Source organism: Lichenostomus cassidix, chromosome 4, assembly GCF_008360975.1.
Source record: "Lichenostomus cassidix isolate B80296 chromosome 4, HeHo_3.0, whole genome shotgun sequence".
Taxonomy (NCBI): domain Eukaryota; kingdom Metazoa; phylum Chordata; class Aves; order Passeriformes; family Meliphagidae; genus Lichenostomus; species Lichenostomus cassidix.
In genome coordinates, this window is record NC_139484.1 from 30,828,017 (window position 1) to 30,849,572 (window position 21,556).

The following is a 21,556-nucleotide window of genomic DNA, read 5'->3' on the forward strand; positions in this document are numbered from 1 at the left end:
CAGTGAGTCGGTTGCTAGCCAAATGAGTAGTCTAGAAGAGATTTCTTTAGCAGACATCAGAGTAAAGTGTGCGTTGTTGGTGTGTGTCCCCCGCAAGAGCTGTTGGCACCTTCCTCTCAGAAGCAGTGATTCATTCTTCCAGGAGTAGTCTTATTCAGTCTCTGCAGGTTTTTTTACTGGTGAAGTTGGAATAGTCTAGATTCTAGATGAGATTAATTCTTTTTACACTAGTTGCTTGGAAGTCCCTATGTGCAAGTTACTTTAGAGGGACAAAGAAAGAGGCACCTCTGTGATAATTTGGAGATGTGAGCTGAACAAGAGAGAAATCGAGTGATTTTCTCAGCATCAGTAGGAGATTCTGGAAAATATGTGAGCTGAATTAATATCTCCCAAGCACTGCAGTAGCACAATTAGTTTCATAATAATTTATAGTCATTGACAGATTGTAAAAACCAAGCAGTGTGACTTCTGTCAAGAATTTACTGAGTGATTTCATGTTCAAATTCATAAATTATACACTGTATTTATATACAAATAACCTCTTACAAAGTCAGACTTACTTTATAAAGTCCTCTAAAATCTGCTTCCAAGCAGTAAAATCACCCCTGTGATCCTCTAATACTTTGTGATCTTGTAATTTAGAAATATTCCCTATAACCAAAATACCTTTTATCTTCTGACACTTCCAATAGTTTATGTAGTAAATACCCATAAAGCAGTACATTGAAAATACTCACCATAACTGAATTGTCTGTTAATTTTTTAATTCAGCTATTTATTTTTCTACACATACAGCTTTGGCTACCCAGTAAAGTAGTTTGAGTATTATCAATAGATAAATGTGTTGTGAGTGCTGAAGTCCTGAAGCAAATGGCTTCAAATACAGGTCTTCCTCCACCAAGTACATCATACTTGCTGGAGTATGACCTTCCAGCCTAATTAAACTCAAAGATCAGCCTGTTATAAAATATTTGGTTTTGCCTCTTCTTCCCTTCCAGACTAAATAAGCAATCATTGATAAATGCATAGAAATGTATATATCATTCTAAAACTGGTAGTCTGATGGAATACACATTAAGCAAATTTATTTCATACTTATTCTAGCCTGTGAAATTGCATTCACAAAAGAACAAACAGCAAAATAAAGATTATTTATAGTTGTTGCAGATTGTGTTAAGATGGGCAAATATATTCACATACAGACTAGGATTTTATTATTTTTGTTTTTCCTGCTTTTTTTTTCACATTTAAATCTGTATTTGACACTGTGAAGAAAATTGAGGCTTAAATACGCTAATTCCACTAGAAAGTGAGTGCTTTGGCTCAGTGCAGGACTGCGTTGTCTAAGGATATTAAAAGCCATTTTGCTTTGTACAGAAGTAATCATATATCTGTCAGGTTTTCACTGGACTGAATGGCAGCTTCAGAATATGGTGCAATACTGATGGGATCCATCTGACAAGCAACTGAAACACATACCTCATCAGCTTTTCAGAACAGCTATCAAGAAGCTCCCAACATGCAAACATTCTTGGAAAGGATGCTTTCCCTGCTTGCTGTGAAATAGAGCAGCCACTCAGCCTTCCCTGTGCCGTGTGACACACAGGGTGCATCATGTGCTATTCCCATGTGACCTGGCACATCAAGCATGTCACCTTCATGAGAGACACACAACACAGGAAAAATAAATCTGGTTTTTCGCCATCAGGTTTATTGTTACCCATCTGCACCAAGTCTTTTTCCGCATAAAATGGAAAAAAGACGTCCCAGATTAAATTCATACTGAGCAGTTATTAACTCTGTGCAGATTCCTCGAAGTTTAATTAAAATGCAATGTTAAACAATGAAAGAACCACATGTTCTTGTCTGAGGACATTTTAAAAAGAAAATTTTCCACACGTAGCTGATATGACAGAAACTGAAAATAATGTCATGCATTTACTTGTCACTAACTTTCAGATATGCTGATCCCTGAAGAAATTGTTAAGAACCAAGCAAGAATAAGCAGACTTTTTGGCTATGTATTTTAGGTCTGCTTAAAACATATTTTGGAGGCAAATATCCAGAGTAGTATTTAGGACCTCAGGATGTGAGGAGGCATGGAAAAGAGTCCTGTGACTTCTGATAACAGTAGAAGCCATGGCTTGCAAGGAGAGGCCCTAAGTGTCAGCTTGCAGCTGGTCACTGCTGCAACAGTTCTAATGCAGGATGTCAGTTTTGTTGCTAAATTCCTGACATAATTTTTGATACAAATGTATGTTCTGATATTACTGCAATTTCATGTAAATGCATGTTTACCACAGTTACCAACAAAAGGTATTGAAATATCAATTACGATGACCGCAGTCTTTATTGCGTAGAAAGTGGTTTTGGTCTGCCTCTAATGTGGGTAGTACGGAGTCCAAGGTGAACTACATCTACATGGACTAAAAGACAAGAGTGCAACCAGCAAAAAGGAAGACCCATGGTGGATTTCACCATAGAAAATCTGGGACATGAGGATTTCCAGCTAGACTTTGGGTAGAGTCCTGAGCAGGAGACCTAGAAATACAAACTACCAATGCCAAGAACTTCGTTGAGAAAAGGAACCAAACCAGGTTCCAAACAAATGTTTGAACATTCACAGGTATGTGCATTTTCAGGCTCTTCTGGAGAAAAAGTAGTGTACCCTTGCTTTAGGAAATTTGACAACATTCATACGTACAGTAGCGATTTCAGAGGTAAATACCTATTACCTTCACACAATCCAATTCTCTCCATATTGCTTGATATTTATATTGTGGTGATTAAAAGAAGACTTTCCTCATTTGGTCATTCTCTTTGCTTTTATCACCAAAGACTATTGAAAATTAAATATTTCATTACATACATCAATATTTCCCAGTAATTTTGAAACAATTAAATTAATATTTCACTTCAAACTCGCTTTGGTTTTAACTGACTGTGTGTTCTATGTAAAAAGACAGTGAAACTGCTTATCTGTATTATGGCAGCACCTTTGTGGCTCTGTTCAGGGGCTGGGAAAAGTTGCTGCAGCAACAGCTCAGGTTATGTAATGCTTCAATGAAGGATGAGTAAGCTGCAATCTCAAGCTTTCTTTTTCTGTCAGTTTCTGTCTCTGCTTGTGAAGTGAAATATATTTTACATTAGGTTTTTAAATCCTCCGTGGAGAGTAATTTAGATTTAATGTGCTAAATAGCAATAATAACATTATGAGAGAGAATAATTCTAGGTATTTCTTAATATCACATTTTACTTGGCATGTTTGAATTGGCATTAAAACCTGGATTTTATTAATTTTAGAAAATGAAAAATGTTGCTGATGCATTGCAAATTGTAGCAAGACTTATCTGTGTTCCTGTAACCTAAACAGCAGGAATCACCACACTAAGCAGTAAATCATTAACAAACATCTTGGATTAACAAACTTTTTGTTAAATCTCCAGAGTATACCTGTTCTGGTCTCTGGCTTCTCTTTGCAGTATCTCCAAAGCCTAGTTCTGACAGAGGTTTAGGAGCATTTGGGTACATTCAGGACTGACCAGAGTGGAAGGAAAGCACCCATAAAGGAACTCAACATTTCATCCAGGTATAAGTGATGCGGAGGCAAAGTGTGACTTAGGAGACTTAGCTTTTAATCCTGCCTGTCCTGGCTATCAAACCTAGTTCCTACATTTTCAGAACAGAATCTTTGGAGAGGTTTATGCCCTATGAAACACTGGTATGCTTTTCCAAGCATTCAGCCATCCCAGGATTTGAATTATCCTTTTTGTGTATTGACAGTTTCTTAACAAAATCCCTTCTATTTCTGCATTGAGAATCTGGCTCCTTTTCTGACTGAATTTTAAACAATTAAATTGTCTTTCTCTGCACGTAAGGAGTCTGACCCTTGGGCAGAATATTAGCTTTTGATTTTTAAATGCCATTTTTATTTCCTATATTTCCTAGAAGAGTGAGGGCTGTAGACACACTATCTTGCTGTAAATGTTCTTTGCTTGACAGCTGGTATGGCTTTTTTTTTTTTACATCTGCTGATATTTTGCACTCCGGGATTAGTGAAAAATCACTGCATTTGCTTTGCCAGGTGTTCTTTATTGCCCTACTCTGGAGTGTGACAGTGCACACTGATTGTGAAAATTATTTCGTAGTCCTTTGCTGATTCTGCTGTCTTCCTTTTTTTTCTTTTTCAGAAATAGCCTTCAGAACACCAGTGTCTTAATGTGGTGTTATTAATTTCAGACTGTAGTGACAGTCACACACATTAACAGAAAACACTGAGAACTAATTTTGCACTGAGCATCAGTCAACATGCAGGGTGCATTTACACTGCTATTTGTGAAGACAGTATCCCAATTGTCTTCATTGACTTAGTCTTGCTTCACATTTTGGAGTGGCATCCAGGCATAGGAAGTGGATAATTTTCAGATGAAACGAAACCAGATATTTTTCAGAAACGCAATCAGTGTTCTCGGATCACTGACATAAGTTCTGCTGACAGGGCCAGATTGCAACCAGTCCAAAATAAAACCCCATAAAATGTTTGTGGTGTGGACATTGGGAGACAACTGGTTGTTAGCCTCTGATTCCACGCCCACTGGTCAGCACTCCTTGCTCACACTGATGGACCATAGAGTGGCAGCCGCGGTGTTTGCAACTTTTACTCAGGACTGTTCTTTGAGAAATGCAGTACAGTGATTATTTCTGGAGCTGGATGTCTAGATTCTCATTTGTGTTGATTACTGTGTCAACCATGATGTGTTTCATCTTGTCCTGCCACACCCTGTTATTCACTTCCCTTTCTGTGTGCTGTCATCATTATACCCTCTCTCTTCTGTCCTCCAGATTTGGTTGACTAGATTGACTCTAATGACTGGAGGCATTTGGTGATTACTGTGGAAGTAAAGAATCAAAAGCAATAACAATATCCAAGCTGAAAGATTTACATTGGGTATTCAGTCTCACAGACGATGTGTTTAAAGCCCTTCTGAGAATGGAACTTCCATATAGGATCAGCTGAGCATTACAAGAATCAGTCTCATGTTATAGAGGGTTCAGATGAGCAGATTATCAGGCCAGTAGACAGTCACCTCTCATTTTAAAGAGAAATCAGCTTCTCCAGACAGCGAAAGGCTGACTCTGAAATACATCCACCACCTCTTCTACCACTACTGGATTTTGAGTTTGAAGACAACTATTGTAACGATTCAGAGCAACTATTATAATAGCCACCATTCTCCATGTCTTATCTTCCAGTTTCCTAAAAAGAGCAGGAAGTTACTGCAATTCTGCTTTTTTGGGGGTTTGGGGGGGATTTGTTTGGTTGGTTGATTTTTGTTGCACCACACTATGCAGTGACTTAACTGGTTTAAAATGAGCATTTGAAGTCATGTTGTTTTGGTGGCTGCATCAAGGTGTCATCCTGCTGCTGGGCAAAACCACGTAATCCTTTCCCTCAAATTAAACAAACAAACATAAAGCTCCAAATGATACCTAAATACTGTAGCCTCATCTAATTATTTGTGAATGGAATAGATCTGTTAAACAGAAATTAGTGAAAGTGGGCACCATCCCAGCAGACCTACCTTCCTGCAAAAATACAGCTGCTTGCCTGGTCAAAGACTAAACTAAAAGTTCAGATTCTCCAAGGGAATCACAGTACTTCTATAATTATATGCCAGGGATCTCGCAATTACAGATATTCCAGTCCTGACTAGGAAAAACTTTCCTGGACCAGCGACTTTTGCTCTATTAGTGCATAGAGCAAAACGAAAGATGTGAGTTTCCTGATACCAAATGGATTTTTGTCAATCTCTGGGTTTGGCTGGTGCAAGGAGGATGGGAGGCCACTTGGATACCATATTCTGCCGTCAGCCCGAACAGGGAAACAGCCCCTTCTGATGCAGGCAGTGCTTTGTTCTTGCTTCACTGCACAAATATATTGTTGTAAATCACAAGCACATGATTTACATGAGTGCATACACACGGCACATATATGTATGCAAACACAGTTCTATCTGTACATGAAAAGTATTGTAAAAGATACATTATGCATATGTGGATGTGGATGAAAAACTCAACGCGAGCTGGCAACGTGTGCTTGCAGCCCCCAACCAAATCTGGGCTACATCAAAAGCAGTGTGACCTGCAGGTCGAGGGAGGTGATTTTTCCCCCCTCTGCTCTGCTCTTGTCAGACCATACCTGGAAAACTGCATGCAGTTCTGGTGTCCCCAACTTAAGGAGTAGGAACTGTTGGAGCAAGTCCAGAGGAGGGCCACAAGGTTGATAAGGGGACTGGAGCACTTGCCCTATGGAGACAGGGTGAGAAAGTTGAGGCTGTTCAGCCTGGAGAAGAGAAGGTTGTGTGGAGACCTCACAGCAACCTTCTAGTATCTAGAGGGGCCTACATGGAAGCTGAAGAGGGACTCTTTGTCAGGAGCTCTAGTGATGGGACAAGCAACAATGGGCTCAGACTGAAACAGGGGAAATTTAGGTTACATATTAGAAATAAATTCTTTACTATGAGGGTGGTGAGGCGCTGAAACAGGTTGTTCAGGGACGTTGTGGATGCTCCAACCCTGGAGGTGTACAAAGCCAGGTTGGGTAAGACTTCGATAAAGCTAGCCTAGTGGGAGGTGTCCCTGCCCACGGCAGTGCAGGCTGTGGCTAGGTGGCCTTTAGGGCCCGTTCCAGCCCTCCACGCGGACCCTCCAGCGGGATGTAACCCCTCGCCTCCCGCACACGCGGCACAGCCCGCCGGGCCTGTCCCTTTAAGGCCGCCTCTGCGCTTACCACGTGCTGGGGGCGGGGCGGGGGCGCCGCGCAGCCAATGGGGACCGCCCGAGGGGCGCGGCGCCACCGCGTCCCTGTCCCCATCTCCCGTCTGCCGCCGGCGCGGGGAGCGCTGCCCTGCCCGGTGCGCCCTGCCCGGTGCGCCCTGCCCGGTGTCCGCACCGCCGCCCGGGAGCGCTCGGCCCCTCGGTCAGGCGACGCGCGGCCGCCGGGAGCGGCGCGGCTGAGCGGGCCGGCGCTCCCTTTGCCTCGCCTCGCCTCTCCTCGCCTCCGCGGAATGCTGGGCGGCTCCGCAGCGGCTCCGGGGATGCGGCCGCCGCCGCTCGCCGCCCGCTGAGCCGCTGCGAGGGGCGCGGCGGGGCTGCCGCCTGGCGGGGCGGCAGCATGGCCCCTACCCTGCTCCAGAAGCTCTTCAACAAAAGGGGCGGCGGCGCGGCGGCCCCCCACGGCCGGGCTCCGGGGGAGGGGCCCGCCTTCAGGTGAGCGCGGCGGCGGGGCGGGCGGCGGTGGGCCCCGGGGGCTGCTCCCGCGGGGCAGCGGGCGGCGGACAGGCCGGCGCGGAGCCCCTGACCGCGTGCGGGGCGTGGGGCGCAGGTGTGCCGCAGCCCCCGCGGAGTCCGCCGCCGCAGAGTGTCCGGGGGAGCGGCCGGGGGCGAACGGGCTGCGGCGAGGGGCACGGCCGCGCCGGGGGGGCTCTTCTCCCGCCTTTCCTTGTCGCTGGCTCTCTCAGCCATTTTCTGGGCGAGGTGGCAGTGGCATGCCCGGGAGCCGTGGGGCGCTCGCCCCTCGGCAGCGGTGGGGGAGAGGCGCCGGGCCCCTTGTCTGCGGCGTCTGTGAGATTGCTGCGATAACTCGTGCTCTGGTCTCATCAGCACAGGAAAATTAAGAAATGGCTTAATTGTTGTGACCTAAATACACGTGCGCAGTCTGGTGACCCGCTAAGCATTAGGCACCTTTCACTGCCCCCTGCTTCTGATACCGCACATGCTGAAAGGTGAGGTTCAGTAGCTATCGTTGCTCCAGGCTTCATGTGTGTAACCTTTATGTAATATCGAATCTCCGTGTAATACTGAATTATTAGTGTTTTCTGAACCTTCGGGGAGAGCGTTTTGCTCAGGGTGGTGCTTTGGAGCTTTGTTCCTGTGACATCTGCGCTGCTCACAAGACCGAGCGGCCCGGTGAGTGCAGTGACAATCACATGCATGCCCGGTAACCTCTGTGCCTGTTTTGCTGCGCGGCATGAGTTGACTGGTGTTGTGATCAGATGGTACACGGGGTTGAATTGGAAGCTGGGCTTTCACCGCTGGAACTACTGAGGATGGTGAGGGAGAGGGGTGGACAATATTTTGATCCACAAAATGCCATAGAGCCAAGTATGAAAGATCACAGTCGTGGAGCCATTATCATTTCAAAGACGGTCCGTGTGGGACATGGCCATTTGCATTGCTAAAGTTCCAAGATCATGGAGGAAAGTGGTGTAAGGTGAAAATGACAATATATTTGGGTTATAAGGTGATTCCTTTGAAAGTGACTGGACACAGTATTGGAGCTACGTTCATATTAGAGAACAAATCCGGTGAATTTTGTGAAGCTGTAGAGTCTATATGCTGTATTTGTAACTGCAGGTTACTTCTATGTGACTGCTACTTACTTCGTGTAGCATTTATTCACCTTATGAGTTAAATATCTCCTTTAATACGGAAGGAAACAGCTTTCCACATTGAAACTGATAGTTCCAGACTATTATTTTGCATTGTACTTAAAAATATTCTGTGTCAGAGATCAGTGCTGTTAGTTCTGGATTATTGGATTGCTATTGGATTATCCTGTATCTCTACAAGGGCAGATTCCTTGTACAGTGTGTTTCCCATTAAAATCAGTATGATTGTTCCATGTGGAGTATTTTGTGAAGTTAGGGATTGTACTTTTTCCTTCTTCCGATTTCTTCGGTAAGGTATTCTACACTCAGTTTTCAGTTTGAGTAACATTTAAATTATGTGACACTTCAAATAAAAACAGTTATAATGAAAATACTACTCTGGGTACCCCTCACTCTTTTTATTCCCTATTTTCCCTCATTCCCTTTCTATCTGACTTTTTTGACAAACCTAAGGTTAATGAAATTATTTTAAATATTTTACATGTGAATGGGTTTTTTTTTTGCTTGTTAATATTAAGCTTCTTCCTTATAACTTCTAAGTATGCTGTAATGCTTTTTTTTTTCTTTCTAGTGATCTGTTAATGATCTGCAGGAGCATATTTCCAGGGTCTTAGAAGCTCTGCTGCAATGCTTTTAATAGACTTTCTGTTGAATAGTAATCTGTTTGAGTGAAGAGATGTGATTCAACCTAAGTAAAGTGAGAGACTTAATCCTTTGGTAGTTTCTGTATTAAGAATGTACTGGTGGTCAATATTAGATGCAAAATGGTAGAATAATTTTCTAATGACAAGACTGTCTTTTTAAGGATTTTTTGTTATTTTTAGTAGTTCTTCATGTTTTGGTTAGTGAGATCCCTCCACATTCAATATGTCTTGCTGTGTTAAGGTTTATTAAGGAGCCCTGTAAGACCAATAATAATCTGTATCCTGGGACTTTCAATTGTTATAAGAGCCTTGCAAATCTAGGTGTATTCACACACCCTTCTTACCCTGAACAACAGAGGAATTATCAAAAATCTCTTTAGTAGATAATGCCTCCTCAAATGAATCTAATTTGACAATTTTTCCACTATGTTGCTGGGAAGCTTTGTGTTTTCTAGTCTTCCCAGGAACACCAGGAAAAGTTCTATTGCAGAGGGCCATCAACCAGGCTTGAGGTTTGCCTGTAACAAGTACTATGTGTGCTTGTTCTGTTGCACACTCTCCTTTAATGAGAGCTAAATCTTGACCAGAGGTCCACGCTGCTTTGTCTTTTTGGCTCTGAAGGAAACAGCAAGCTTCAAGGTCCATGCTGCTTACCAGGATGAGTTGGCACAGCCTCAAAGAGCAGGAGACATGGTGCCTACAGATGAATGGAGCCACAGGAAATTATTTTTCGGGTGCATGAACATTAACATATTAATTTGGTTTGGGAGTTCCCTTTTAAAGAAAACCTCTAAATTGTCTCCACTAACTGCACATTGGCTTATAAAGTCAAGTGGCTTTGGTACGTAAACTGGATTCCTGTTGAAATCAATGAAATTAAGACAGTGTGTTCCAACCACTAATGGGTATTCAGTCCCTGGGACCAGACTCCATCTGGTCAAAAGTAAAACTCCAGAACAGGTACAGTGTGGGTGTCAGGTCCTTAGCACCAGTTAATGCACTCTGTGGAGCTAGTCTGGTTGGGCTGTGCCGCATGTTCACATAAGCACAACGCTTACTTGCTGGGTGAGGAGAATGTAAACATGAGGTGTAGATGCTAATATAGAGCTATTAGGATAGAAGGACTTTTTACTGGCCCAGGCCTCCCTTCAAGATGATGGAAATGTAAAGGGGTAGAAGGGTGGTAGTTAGAATTATAGAATAGCCTAATTTGTTTTTTTCCAAAAAGAGAAATTATAAACCAGCTGGAGAACAAGTGTGTGTTAGTGAGATACTACATTTGTTCTAAGCAGTTTTGTACACAGACTTGAGCTGGTTTTTTTACTGCTGCTTCTTGCTTTCTTTAACTGAAAAGATATATATTTATGTGTGTAATACATATGTAAGGATGTGTGTGTATACACACACCCCTTTCAAAAGCAACACTTGAGTGGCTGTAGTTCAGTACATTTCTTCTTAGCTTCCGAGGCTCTGGTAAAACCCTAATTACTTTGTGTGCAAGAAATGTGTATTTATGTGGATAAATTCCCCTAAAACTTATTTCCTTATCAAATGTTACTTCCCTTACAGGGTTGATTTAGCATAGTTTGTACAAATTTTTGGAGTGCTACCAGGGTCATGTGCTGAGCAGAATCATAGAACAGCTCACATTGGAAGGGATCTTAGAGATCCTCTAGTTCCACCCCCTGCTGCCTTGGACAGGGACACCTTCCACTAGACCAGATTGATCAGAGCCCCATCTAGCCTGGCCTTCAACATTTCCAGGGATGGGACATCCACCGCTTTCATGGGCAAACTCTTCCACCCTCACAGTAAAGAATTTTTCCTAATACCTAATCTAAACCCATTCTCCTTGTTTGAAGCAATTCCCCCTTGTGCTGTCACTGTATGCTTTTTAAAAATACTTTCTCCATCTTTCTTGTAGGCTCCATTCAGGTATTGGAAGGCAGCAATTAGGTCATCCCGAAGCCTTCTCTTTTCCAGACTGAGCAGCCTCAATTCTCTTAGCCTTCCCTCATAGGAGAGATGCTCCATCCCTGTAATCATTTGTATCCCTCCTCTGGACTTGATCCAACAGATTGATGTCCTTCCTGTGCTGGGGACCCCCAGAGGTGGATGCAGCACTCCAGGTGGGGTCTCATGAGGGCAGAATAATCTCCCTCAGCCTGCTGGCCACACTGCTTTTGACGTAGTCCAGGATACAGTTGGTTTTCTGGGCTGTGAGTGCCCATGGCCAGGGCATGTCCAGCCTCTCATCCCCTGGCATCCTCAAGTCCTTCTTGGCAGGGTTGCTCTGACCTGTTCGTACCGCAGCCTGGATTGATACCAGGGTTTGCCCCAGGTGCAGCACCTCGCACTTGGTCTTGTTAAACCTCCTGAGATTCCCATGGACCCACTTCTTGGGCTTGTCCAGGTCCCTTGGTTTGGCATCCCATCCTTCAGGTGTGTAGACAAACACAGCTTGGTGTCCATCATCTGTATGCCCTGAGGGATACCACTTGTCACTGATGTCTGTCAGGATTCTGAGCTTTTGACCACTACCCTCTGGATGTGACCATCCAGCCAATTCCTTGCTCACTGAATAGTTCATTAACTTTTAGGGATTGCATAGAGTATAAGCACATAGTCTCTCTAGACTAGAATGTCTCAAGTGCTAAGCATATATTTGAGTAAGGTATTGTGGGATGGCTTTAAGGAGATTGATATGGGTTGCAGATAGTTTGATTTTACTTAAAGTGATAGCAGTTTTTGTGTAATTGTGTTTACTTGATCCTGGAAAAAATTTCACATCAATGCTTTTCTGTACTTTTCAACATAAAGTCTAAGGTTATCCTTAAGCTGCAGGTTCAGATTTCACCTCAGTTTCAGTCTTTGCTAGTTTGGTTTGTTTTGGGTTTTTTTTTTGATGAAAATAAATGTTCTGGAGTTTTTGGGAGACAGCTTTCACTGCTGGATGTGTAATTTCTGCATTGCAACCTGTGATGAAATTTCTTTGATATTGATATGTTTAGTGAAGGACTGTTGTAGAATAGAGAATAACATAATTTTATGTGGATTTAAAAAAAAAGGTTGTATTATTGCAGCTGTGTCTGAAACTTGCATGCTGTGTGTTTCTTCAGCTTTAAGTATCAGCTGTTCCTTCTGTTGTCTATAATGGAACGGATGTCATGTTGTAGCTGCAGGATATCTATCTGGTAACAGTTTGTTAGCTTTGGTATATGAGATCATTTGTTTGGCAGCTGGTACTAGTGATTCCTTTGGTCATAGTGCTGAAATGCTTGGTGAGATCCTACTTGCTAAGCATTATTTCACAGCATTTATTACCAGCCTGGCAACGTTCCACCTTCTGAAAAAGGAAAGAAAGCAGTAGTGAGCTTGGAGTCTGCTTGCACGTCAGTTTGTTCAAATGAAACACTCCTCGGAATGTTCTTGTGACCTAATTGGGTTTTTTTCGAGCTTCTTGCAGTTTTGTAGAGATCCACACAGCAATAACGCTGCTGAGCACACGTGTATATCTTCATACATGGAAATATCCTTAAGCATCTGGCTGTAAACCCTTCAAAAAGCATTTGAATGAAAATCACTATTTTATATGCTGGAGGAAGGGCAATCCAGCCCAGGGCCAGATCTGAGCATGGGGGCAGGAAAGGTCAAAGAGCAAGTCTAAACCATACCCCATTTCACTGACAGCTGAAGGTGAGCCTGAAGAAGCAGTGTTACACTTCTGTGCTGGCATTAGTCTTTCATCAGTAAAGTGAACTAAAGAATAAGTTCTGCAGAAAGAGATTTATTACAGTCTCACTCAAGAAAACAGCTTAGAGAGGAAGTGATTGAAATTATGGTCTTTTGACATGGAAACCACACTTACAGCCTGGGGCTTTTTTGAAGGAAAACAAACAAACCTCAAGTCCTCTGGTTTTGAGCTTTGCAGGAACTAAGGCCATTCTTCTTCTTTAGTTGTTTGGATTTCCTCTCCCCTAAACACTGATATCACTGAACAACCTCTTGGTTTCCTCTGGCTTTGCTTGGAGACTAGCTCAGTCTCTCTTAAAGTTGCAAGAAGACACCCTGGCTTTTGTTTTGGCTTTTTTCTTTGCTACAGATGACCAAAAGTGTGTGGAAATGCACAAGCTACTAAGATTGTGTGAGGTATCGATGTACCTTGTTTATTTAATTTAATTCCATGAAAAGATGCATTGTTGCCTGACAATCAAATGGGTTTTGACTGTAGGTTACCTATTTCTGGTTTACGAGTAGCTTATCCATGGAGTTCCATGCGTTGATTATTAAATTGCTGTGCAGTTGAATAGTAGGTGCTTGATTCCTTATTCTTAGGGCATTTTTGCTGTTGACAAAACTAGGTGAGTACTGTGCCATGTACTGTGCCCAGTGGAAGTGATTTGGGGAATAGTAGCAACAGAAAGCCTTGGAGGTACCTTTCCTTGTCAGTAGCACAACTTAAAGCAGGAAACTGCAATTTAACACAGTGATGCTAATGCTGTAAAGGAATATCTGTTGATATAAATGGCTTGATGTAAATGAGCAAATAAAGCTGCTTGGGGCTGAAAAATGTGGACAAGCATTCATAAAAGCTGAATTTGTGGAGAAACATTTTAAAAACTGATGCAGAGCTTTGTTGCCAGTGGAGGCTGGCTTCATGTACACTTATATAAACTTTGGAACTTTTCTTATGTAAACTAAGTTAAAGTTGCAAAATAGCTTTATTAAAATTTAGGGGAAAGGAGGATGGAAGAGTTTTGACAAAAATGTTTTAGTCATTAGTCATCATGTCATCCCACTTTGACGTTGTGAGATGTAGGTGTTGCCAATGCATGGCAGTAGCCTTTAACTGTTGCTTCGGTCTGAACAGTGACTAACAGGTGACCAAATGTCCTGAGAGAGTAGATGTGACAGAGTCGCTGGGGTCAGGGGGCACAGGAAATGGAGTAACTGTTCTCATATAAGTAATTTCTTGTTCTGACATTTTGGTATTATTGAAGCTGCTGAGGACTTCTTTTGCAAAGAAAATTCTTTGGATTAATACTCACTTGGTGATGGACCTGTTCCTTTAAGAATTCCTTCTGACAATAACAGTTGTGTACTTTCATCGTGTACTTTGCACCTTAGTGATGTTTGTGGATAGCTTCTGAAGAATAGATTCACTTTTTGAGCCATGCGTTGTGTTTTATATTTATCAAGAGTTACTTCTAGGTGCACCCTTGATTAAGAGTACACTGTTGTCTTGTATGCAGCTTAGATGAAGTGTTGTAAGAAGAATGTTCTTAGGCTGTCCTAATTACCAGTATTTGCTGTGTGAAGGTTTCCATGGGTACACTTCTTAGGCTAAAGATGAGGAATGCAATTCTGTAGGGTGGTGGTGAACAGGCTTGCTAGAGAGAATAAGCAAGAAAAGGAGGACTTTGAATTGGGTACTTGTGTGAAGACAGCAAATATCTGTCTGCACATTTTCTGTGTGCTTCCTCCTGTGATAGTGTCAGGTTACTGCTGGTCTGACTAACCGGCATGGACACAGCAGTTCACCTTTGCCTGTCATGAATCAGCTGCTCTGTGAGTGCTCTGCCTGCACTGCGTCTTAATCTTCATGCTCAGGTTCTTCTCCGTTCTGCTTTCTCCTCACCTTACCAGTGCCTTTCTCAAGTCACTCCACTTGCCCTGTTTGTATGGGTTTGTCACCTGAATACCTTAGTAATGTCATGTTTCAATATGCAAGGCTGAGGTCACAAGCTCCTGTGCAGGCTACAAGGCAAAGTGTTCTGAGGCACTGAAGACAAGCTTAGGAGTTTTGGCAACAGTGTCTGTGTCTTCCCCATGTCGACTAGGGCAAAGGCAGGTGCATTTACCTGACCAGCAGCTGAAATGTCTTTGGTCAGTCAGCACATTTCTGGATATTGGTGAGATTCTTAGAATTGTACTGATAAATGGGCACGAGGGCTCTACATCACACTTGTTGCTGATAAAACTGAGTCATGATTTTGCTTCCATAGACTGTACTGAAGTGAAACTTGAGCTGTGTGATGTAATTACTGAATCAGTATAGATCTTTCTCTGCAGGACGCTCTCACTTCAGTGCAATGCAGCTCAACTTTTCTCCTCCAAGGTGCTCAGTGAAGTTTTAGATGTGCTAATGAAATCAGCTGTATTAAGTAAACAATCTGACAATATTTATTTATTTTCCTAATAGAGGTGCTAGCAGTCTGAATTTGATATGAGCACTTTCAAATTAGAAATCTGAATACATTAGTACTTAATTTTTTATAATGGAATTGGGAAGTTTCTTACAATAGCGACTCTTAGCTTTTGTTTTCATTGAGTTTACTGACTTTCATAAGAGAAAACAGTGGCTTGAATTAACTCAGTGCTCTGAATTTCTGTGCAGAGTACTTGCCCTGAATTCTGAATCTGGATATTATCCAGCACCTGAAATTGCTCAACTCTTGGGGTTGGGTTTCTTAATGCACAGCTCCAGGAGTACAAAAAATCTGAGCAGAATACATTAGAAAAAGTTTTTGAAGGAAACTCCAGAGAGAGGGATCTACAAACTGTTGAATACATAGCGCTGAGCAAGTTATTCTTAAATTATTACTATTATTTCACTGAATGTGGATAATTTTACAGAATGTGATATAATGTAAGATTAAAGCCCTCTGTGGTCTGGAAAAGACAGTTACAGAAACTTTCTAAAATCTGCAATTCAGAGAAATTAGTTTTATGTTCAGACAAATTTTTGTTGTATCTTCTGTTTTTCTATGGGAGCACATGACCTTGTTCAACTATTGCTGAACAGTTGAGTGCTTGTGTCTGTCATCTTTCCTTGCCTTTCCTTTCATGTTCCCCTAAAATGACTTCTTAAAATCTTCACATTCAACAATCTGCTCTCTAACTTGCACTCTGAAATGGATTGTACTTTTTAGGACAAATCCTACTATAGGAAGGCTCAGGAGCCTTAGCCTTTGGTTTCTGAAGTGTACTGGCTTGTTTAAGAGGACTGGGTTAAACAAGCTGGGCAGAGACCTGTGAGGCTGCTGCAAAGGAAGATGCAGGTGCAAGGAAGAAGGAATTTGGTGCAGAAACCACTTTGCTCAGCTGTGCAGCAGCAGGGTTAGTCCATGCATGTGAGGGCTCTGGTCTTGGTGAATGGCTCCTGTGGTACAAGATGCTACTGCATTCTCCTGTGCTGTGCTGGAATTGGGTATTGGCTGGACATTTGTCACTTCCACAGTAGTGTTGATAGAATAGTGTTGAAGCCCTCTCAGTCATGTCTGTGTAAAGGTCAGTGATAGAACCAGCTCTTCTTACACTAGCCTATGTTAAGCTGTCACAGCATGCACGAGTGGTTTTGGAGGGCTAATCCTCAGCTGTGTTGAGAAGGCTGGAATAAAGAGCAGGGAATTGGTAGCCACTTCAGTTGACTTAGCAGACAGCCATAGTGACATGCATCTGAGCTCCTGCTTGGTCTTGGCTTTTAGCCCGGAGGAAGGTTGTTCTCATGTGTTAGCCAGCTGAAACAGCTTCAGGAGTGCAACCTCTGCCTTCCCAACTGCTAAAAGTGTTTCTAGATCACATCAAGTTAAAGAGTTGGAAAAATTAACCCTCTCTCCTTATACAGGTATTTATGAGATCTGGCAGTGGATATAAATCATGCTTACGAAGCGCTAAAACGATTTCAGATACAATTCTATGTTCGGGAATGGGTGATTAACACCTGGTGACTTAAGTACTTGGGAGACTTGAGGATGAATGCCAGTCACCCCCTGTGGACTAGATCACAGTACAGTTGAGTTCAAAAAAGTTCAGGTGCTAAATTTCTTGTGTTCAGAAGTTCTTGTAAGCAGTCTTACAGACAAGGATATATTTGGGAATGCTTTTGAATGGAACTAGGGAAATCATGTATGTTTGAAAATAGCTATTTCTGTTTGTCACTTTATGATAGCACTTGGTGGAAATGCTGTAAAATGCGTATGTATAGCTGGGCTGGATAATGGGTGCAGGGATAGGTATGCAAAGAAGATGTAAATGCAAACAGAACAATGTATTTTTAGTGGGTGTGGGTTTTTTGAAACAATCAGTTTCAAAAGGGTTTCAATGAACCCTTGTGCATTTGTTCTTAAGCAAAGCATATCTGTGTGGAGTGTCAAAGATGACTTGAACCTCTGAGTTAAACTTTGTTTACTGCTTAAAAAAATAATTCCATATTTGTATTTAAATTTGTTGGCATGTCTACTAGAAATTTGATTGACATTTGATTTGATTTTGGCTTTTTGTTTGCATTACTGAAGCACTAAAAGTTGACCATAGAGGAGTATCCTTAGAGTTATATCCTTGGGCCCTGTTTTGACAGAAAGTGAAAAGAAAGTGAGATTTTTGTTTGTATTTAAATTAGGTTATCCTGAATCTGTAGCTGTTAGGATGGCTCCCAGTGAGTCTGCTCTGGTAGACTTCATCTCAGGAATATATCAGGCCTGTTATAAAGGATTTTCTTGTACGCTTTTTTTCTGGGGAACGCTAAAGGAGCTGGACCAAGTCTTACCTTCTCATGAGGAGAAAGGTTTCTAATTTGTCTAAATAGATAATTGCTACGTAAGCTTGCTGACTGAAATGTGTTTGCTTCTATCAATGTGCAAAGCATTTTCATGTTTCAGGACAAGGATGCAACTGGATTTTTCGGTGTGATTTTTAGTGTTTGCCCTGATATTTCAGGATTGATGGACTGATTCTTGGCAGCTAAATGTTAGCGTGTTGCTGGGTGCGGTCAGCTGTAATTATGTACAAACCTGACTGGATAAACTTTTAAGTCTACTGTAATACCAGTGTTTTTGAGAAAATGTTTGGGATCCTAAGTGAGTAGTTTAAAGTGGTTGGCTTCCTCTAAGGAGGGGAGGCTGTTTCATAACTTAATGACTATTTATACATTCAAAGTCCTACGCAATTGGTGGTAAACAGAACGTAAGTCTTTAGCATAGTGGCTTGCAGCAAGGTTAGGTTTGCCCATGCCAGCCAGCTGCAGGACTGTGGTTTGTTTGGTTGGTTTTGTGTGTAGTCTTTTTAACTGAGAAGGTATATGGTATGAGTGGTTTAATTGCTGTGATCCTCTGCACATAGTCTCAAGACATGGTTCCTCCTTCCCTTTCCAGTGAAACTTGAAAATAAATGTGTCTAAGCCTTCAATATTCTTTTCTAGTTACTGGAAAGCTACTTCCCATGCTGTCTACAAGAGAGGGTTAAGGAAAGTGTTTTGGATGGAATAGACAAATTATCATAACAACAACAAGAGGAGCAAAACATATTTTTGGCTACAACTAGTGAAAAATGCCGGAGCTGACGTTATATCCGTCCATGTTATCACTTCAGTCAATCTAAGTCAGGATTTCCTGGCATTCATCTAGACCGAGGCAATGGACTTTGCTGTTCATACTATAGCAACTTTTGGGTGATCAAGCATGGCTTTTTGTGTATGTTCTTTCCCATATTCTTGCCACTTGGGTAAATCAGTACATTCTCATAAATATTCAACTTAGTTTTTCTTCCTTCCTGTCGTGATTATTGCGGAGTAACTTTTCAGTTGCAACCTCTCCTTTAGAAGGATCAAAACACACCTTGTTCTTACAACAGTTTAGCATAACCATTTACAGAGGTCTCACTAGTATTATGTTAGCTCGTAAAAAAAACTGGACTGCTTCAGCTCTCACCACTGTTAGAGAGCAACATCTTATACCTTTCCATATATTAGGACTTTAGGAGGATGCTGCTAGAACCACGTAACTTCTAATTTATTTATTTAAGTGAAGTTATGCTGCTGAGCATCTGCTTTTGGGTTAGTTGAAACTGACCCCTTCTGAAGCAGTCTCCTTTGGAAGAGGGACATGGAGTCCCTGGATAGCACTTGCCTCTAGCCCTTCTTGAGAGTGTTCTTTTATGCAGTGGGAGTGCATGTTCAGAACAACGAGAAATGGGGATTTGCAATCTTTCTGCAGAATCCTGGGGAGAGTACCCTAAAGTTCTGTCTGTAAAGCTTGAGAAAGTGCCCCATCCCTGGAGTTCACAAAGCCCTCTTGTGAATTTAGCCTTTTCATAGTGGAAGTGGAAGAAATTTGTAAATAAATGGTTGCTGTTAACATGCGGGTGTTTTTAGCTACTTGGAGTGAAGGTGTTTGTGTGTGTTATAGCAGAAAGAATATTTTTCATTTAACTAGAAAAAAATAGAGTGGGGGGCAATGTTATACACCAGGCAGCATTGTTCATAACTCTGTATCTATGTATTTACTTATGTCTAATAACTAACATTATTTCTTAGCAATTTTTTAATTTTCATACTCTAAAATTACTCCTTTTAATGGAAGCTTGAAAGCTGTATACAGACTCTTTGTTAAATAAAAAAATAAAATGGGGCTTTATGGAAGAGGGAGAAGGAACAGGAAAGAGCAGGCAACCAAACCCATGCCTCAGGATACCAGCCCTAAGGTGTGGTGATGTCTGTCTTGGCCTGCTCACTTATGTAGGAGATACTGAGGGCTGAGATCTGTCAGTACTTTTACACAGCGTTGCAATGCAGTGAGAGCTGGTACAGTGTTATAAATACCAGATTCTGCCTTGCATTGTTGCTCAAAATTCTCCTTCAATGTACAATGCGTAGTTCTTCCTTGCGTTCAAGAGAAGGTGGGGAAAGGCAGAGGCAAGATAAAAGATTTTTCTTAATCTCATTTTCTGGCAGAGGCAGTTCTCAGACGTGCCTTGGCAGTGTCTGTATTTAGTAGCTGTGTTCCTGGCCGCTGGCCCGGTCACATGGCGCCGCTGGAACAAGTGACATGGGAATGATGCATGAGCTGAGACCAGCGCAGCGTGCCGCAGGAGGTGGGGTGGCCCGGCCGGCCCGGCTGCCTGTGCCCGGCTGTGCGGCAGAGGCTCTGCACCCAGCGCCGCTTGCTCCCGGACGGCTGCTGCTGTTTGGCTCGAGCTGCTTGGCTCCAGTGAAAGCTGGAAGTGGTTACTGCAGGTGCCTTGAAAAAATAAACAGGGAAAGCAGCGGAGTCAAATCCTAGAGAGTGTTGAATTACGAGTAAATCTTCAGTTCTTTGAAATGATAAAGATCATCGCTGTGAAACAACTTCTGCAAAATACTTGACTGACTTTGGGTCAGCTGAGCTGTCCTGGCTGTTGAAAGCTCATCTCCGTATGAGGGCAGAAGGTGGGATGGAAAGGGGGAATGTTGATTAATACTCAGCATGGCTTTCCGTATTGAGGAAAGGACTAGGTGGTGGATCTAGGGTGCTAACCTTATTGCAGACTTTACCTTTCTTTGTTTAAAGACCTAGTTTAACAAAACCACACTTTTCTTAATGGTAAAACACAATTAAGTGCATTCAATTGTTCATGCAATTACAGTAAGTCTTTAGTTCTTCTCTTTGCTAATGAGGAAATCCACTTCTGGGGCTAGAAGCTGAGAGCACTGTCTCTGTGCTATTTGTGGTCCCACTTCAAACACACTGTACTTGCTGGGTATTTTCTTTGATTAGGGTTTTGTTTTATTGTGGGTTTTTAAACTTTTACATTATTACTGAGATACCATATGAAAGCTAGCTCCCAAACTTCAGACTTGTAGATAAGCCAGTGAACAGTGATTCCTGATAACTTACAGAAGTTGAGATGTGAAGCACTGGTTTGATGGGCTGTTCTTTACATTTGTTGAAGGCTGATGTGTGCAATTTATGGTGACTCTAACTTGTGCAAATCTGTTTGTTAGCCTCTATCAGCAGTGTGTGTGTGTGTCTTGTCATTTTTTGTACATGTGTGTGTGTGTCGTGTCATTTTTTGTGCATGCATGTGCTGAAATTGCTTTGTAGCAGCAAAAATAATGAAAAAATGCTTCCAGCCTTACAGAAATTCAGTATATTCCCCTTTCCTAAGCAGGGAATCTGTGAAATTTTAACCTTTCGGTGAGCAAATATATCCAATATTGTTTTGCATTTCACAGAGTAACATATAGAATTACCCTAAAAAAAAAAAGTGACCTTTCTGTACAGTGATCTGATGCCAAGAACTTTATTTTCCTTCATCTGAACTTTCTTCGGGAAAATCTATCCTGAGAGAGCAGTGCTCCAAATAATAGGTTCCTTCACTTGTTGCGTGACTAATCTGCAATGTATCCTGCCGAACTTGTGTGAAACTAGTAACTATGTATCATGCTTGAACAAGGTAGTTCATCTGAGGTTAATAGAGCTTTACCATATTAGGACTACTTTAAGTCATTGTGGAAAAGGAATGCGGTGTGGCATCAACACAACTCTTCCATATCTGAGGTTTTAGAAAGAGAAGAAACAATGCAGGGTAAATGATTTGATTAAGAGGGAAAAACGGAAACTACATCTTCCACATAAGCTATTCAATGGACTAAGAGAAGGAAAATCATCATTAAGCAATCCAAAAGAAAATCCATTTAATCTTTAA

The 21,556-nt window shown here is 42.0% G+C and overlaps 1 protein-coding gene across 2 annotated transcripts in view; it reads left to right on the top strand.

The window, feature by feature from the left end:
* The first annotated feature begins 6,852 nt into the window (after positions 1-6,852).
* Positions 6,853-21,556, top strand: part of FNIP2 (folliculin interacting protein 2) — an 83,494-nt gene continuing 68,790 nt past the window's right edge. Inside the window, exon 1 of one of the 2 annotated variants that reach the window (XM_085058599.1) lies at positions 6,853-7,269. In XM_085058599.1, coding sequence (XP_084914725.1) covers positions 7,175-7,269 — 95 coding nt within the window. In that variant the 5' untranslated portion in view covers positions 6,853-7,174. The remainder of the gene's footprint in view (positions 7,270-21,556) is intronic. The other variant, XM_085058602.1, reaches the window with a different exon arrangement.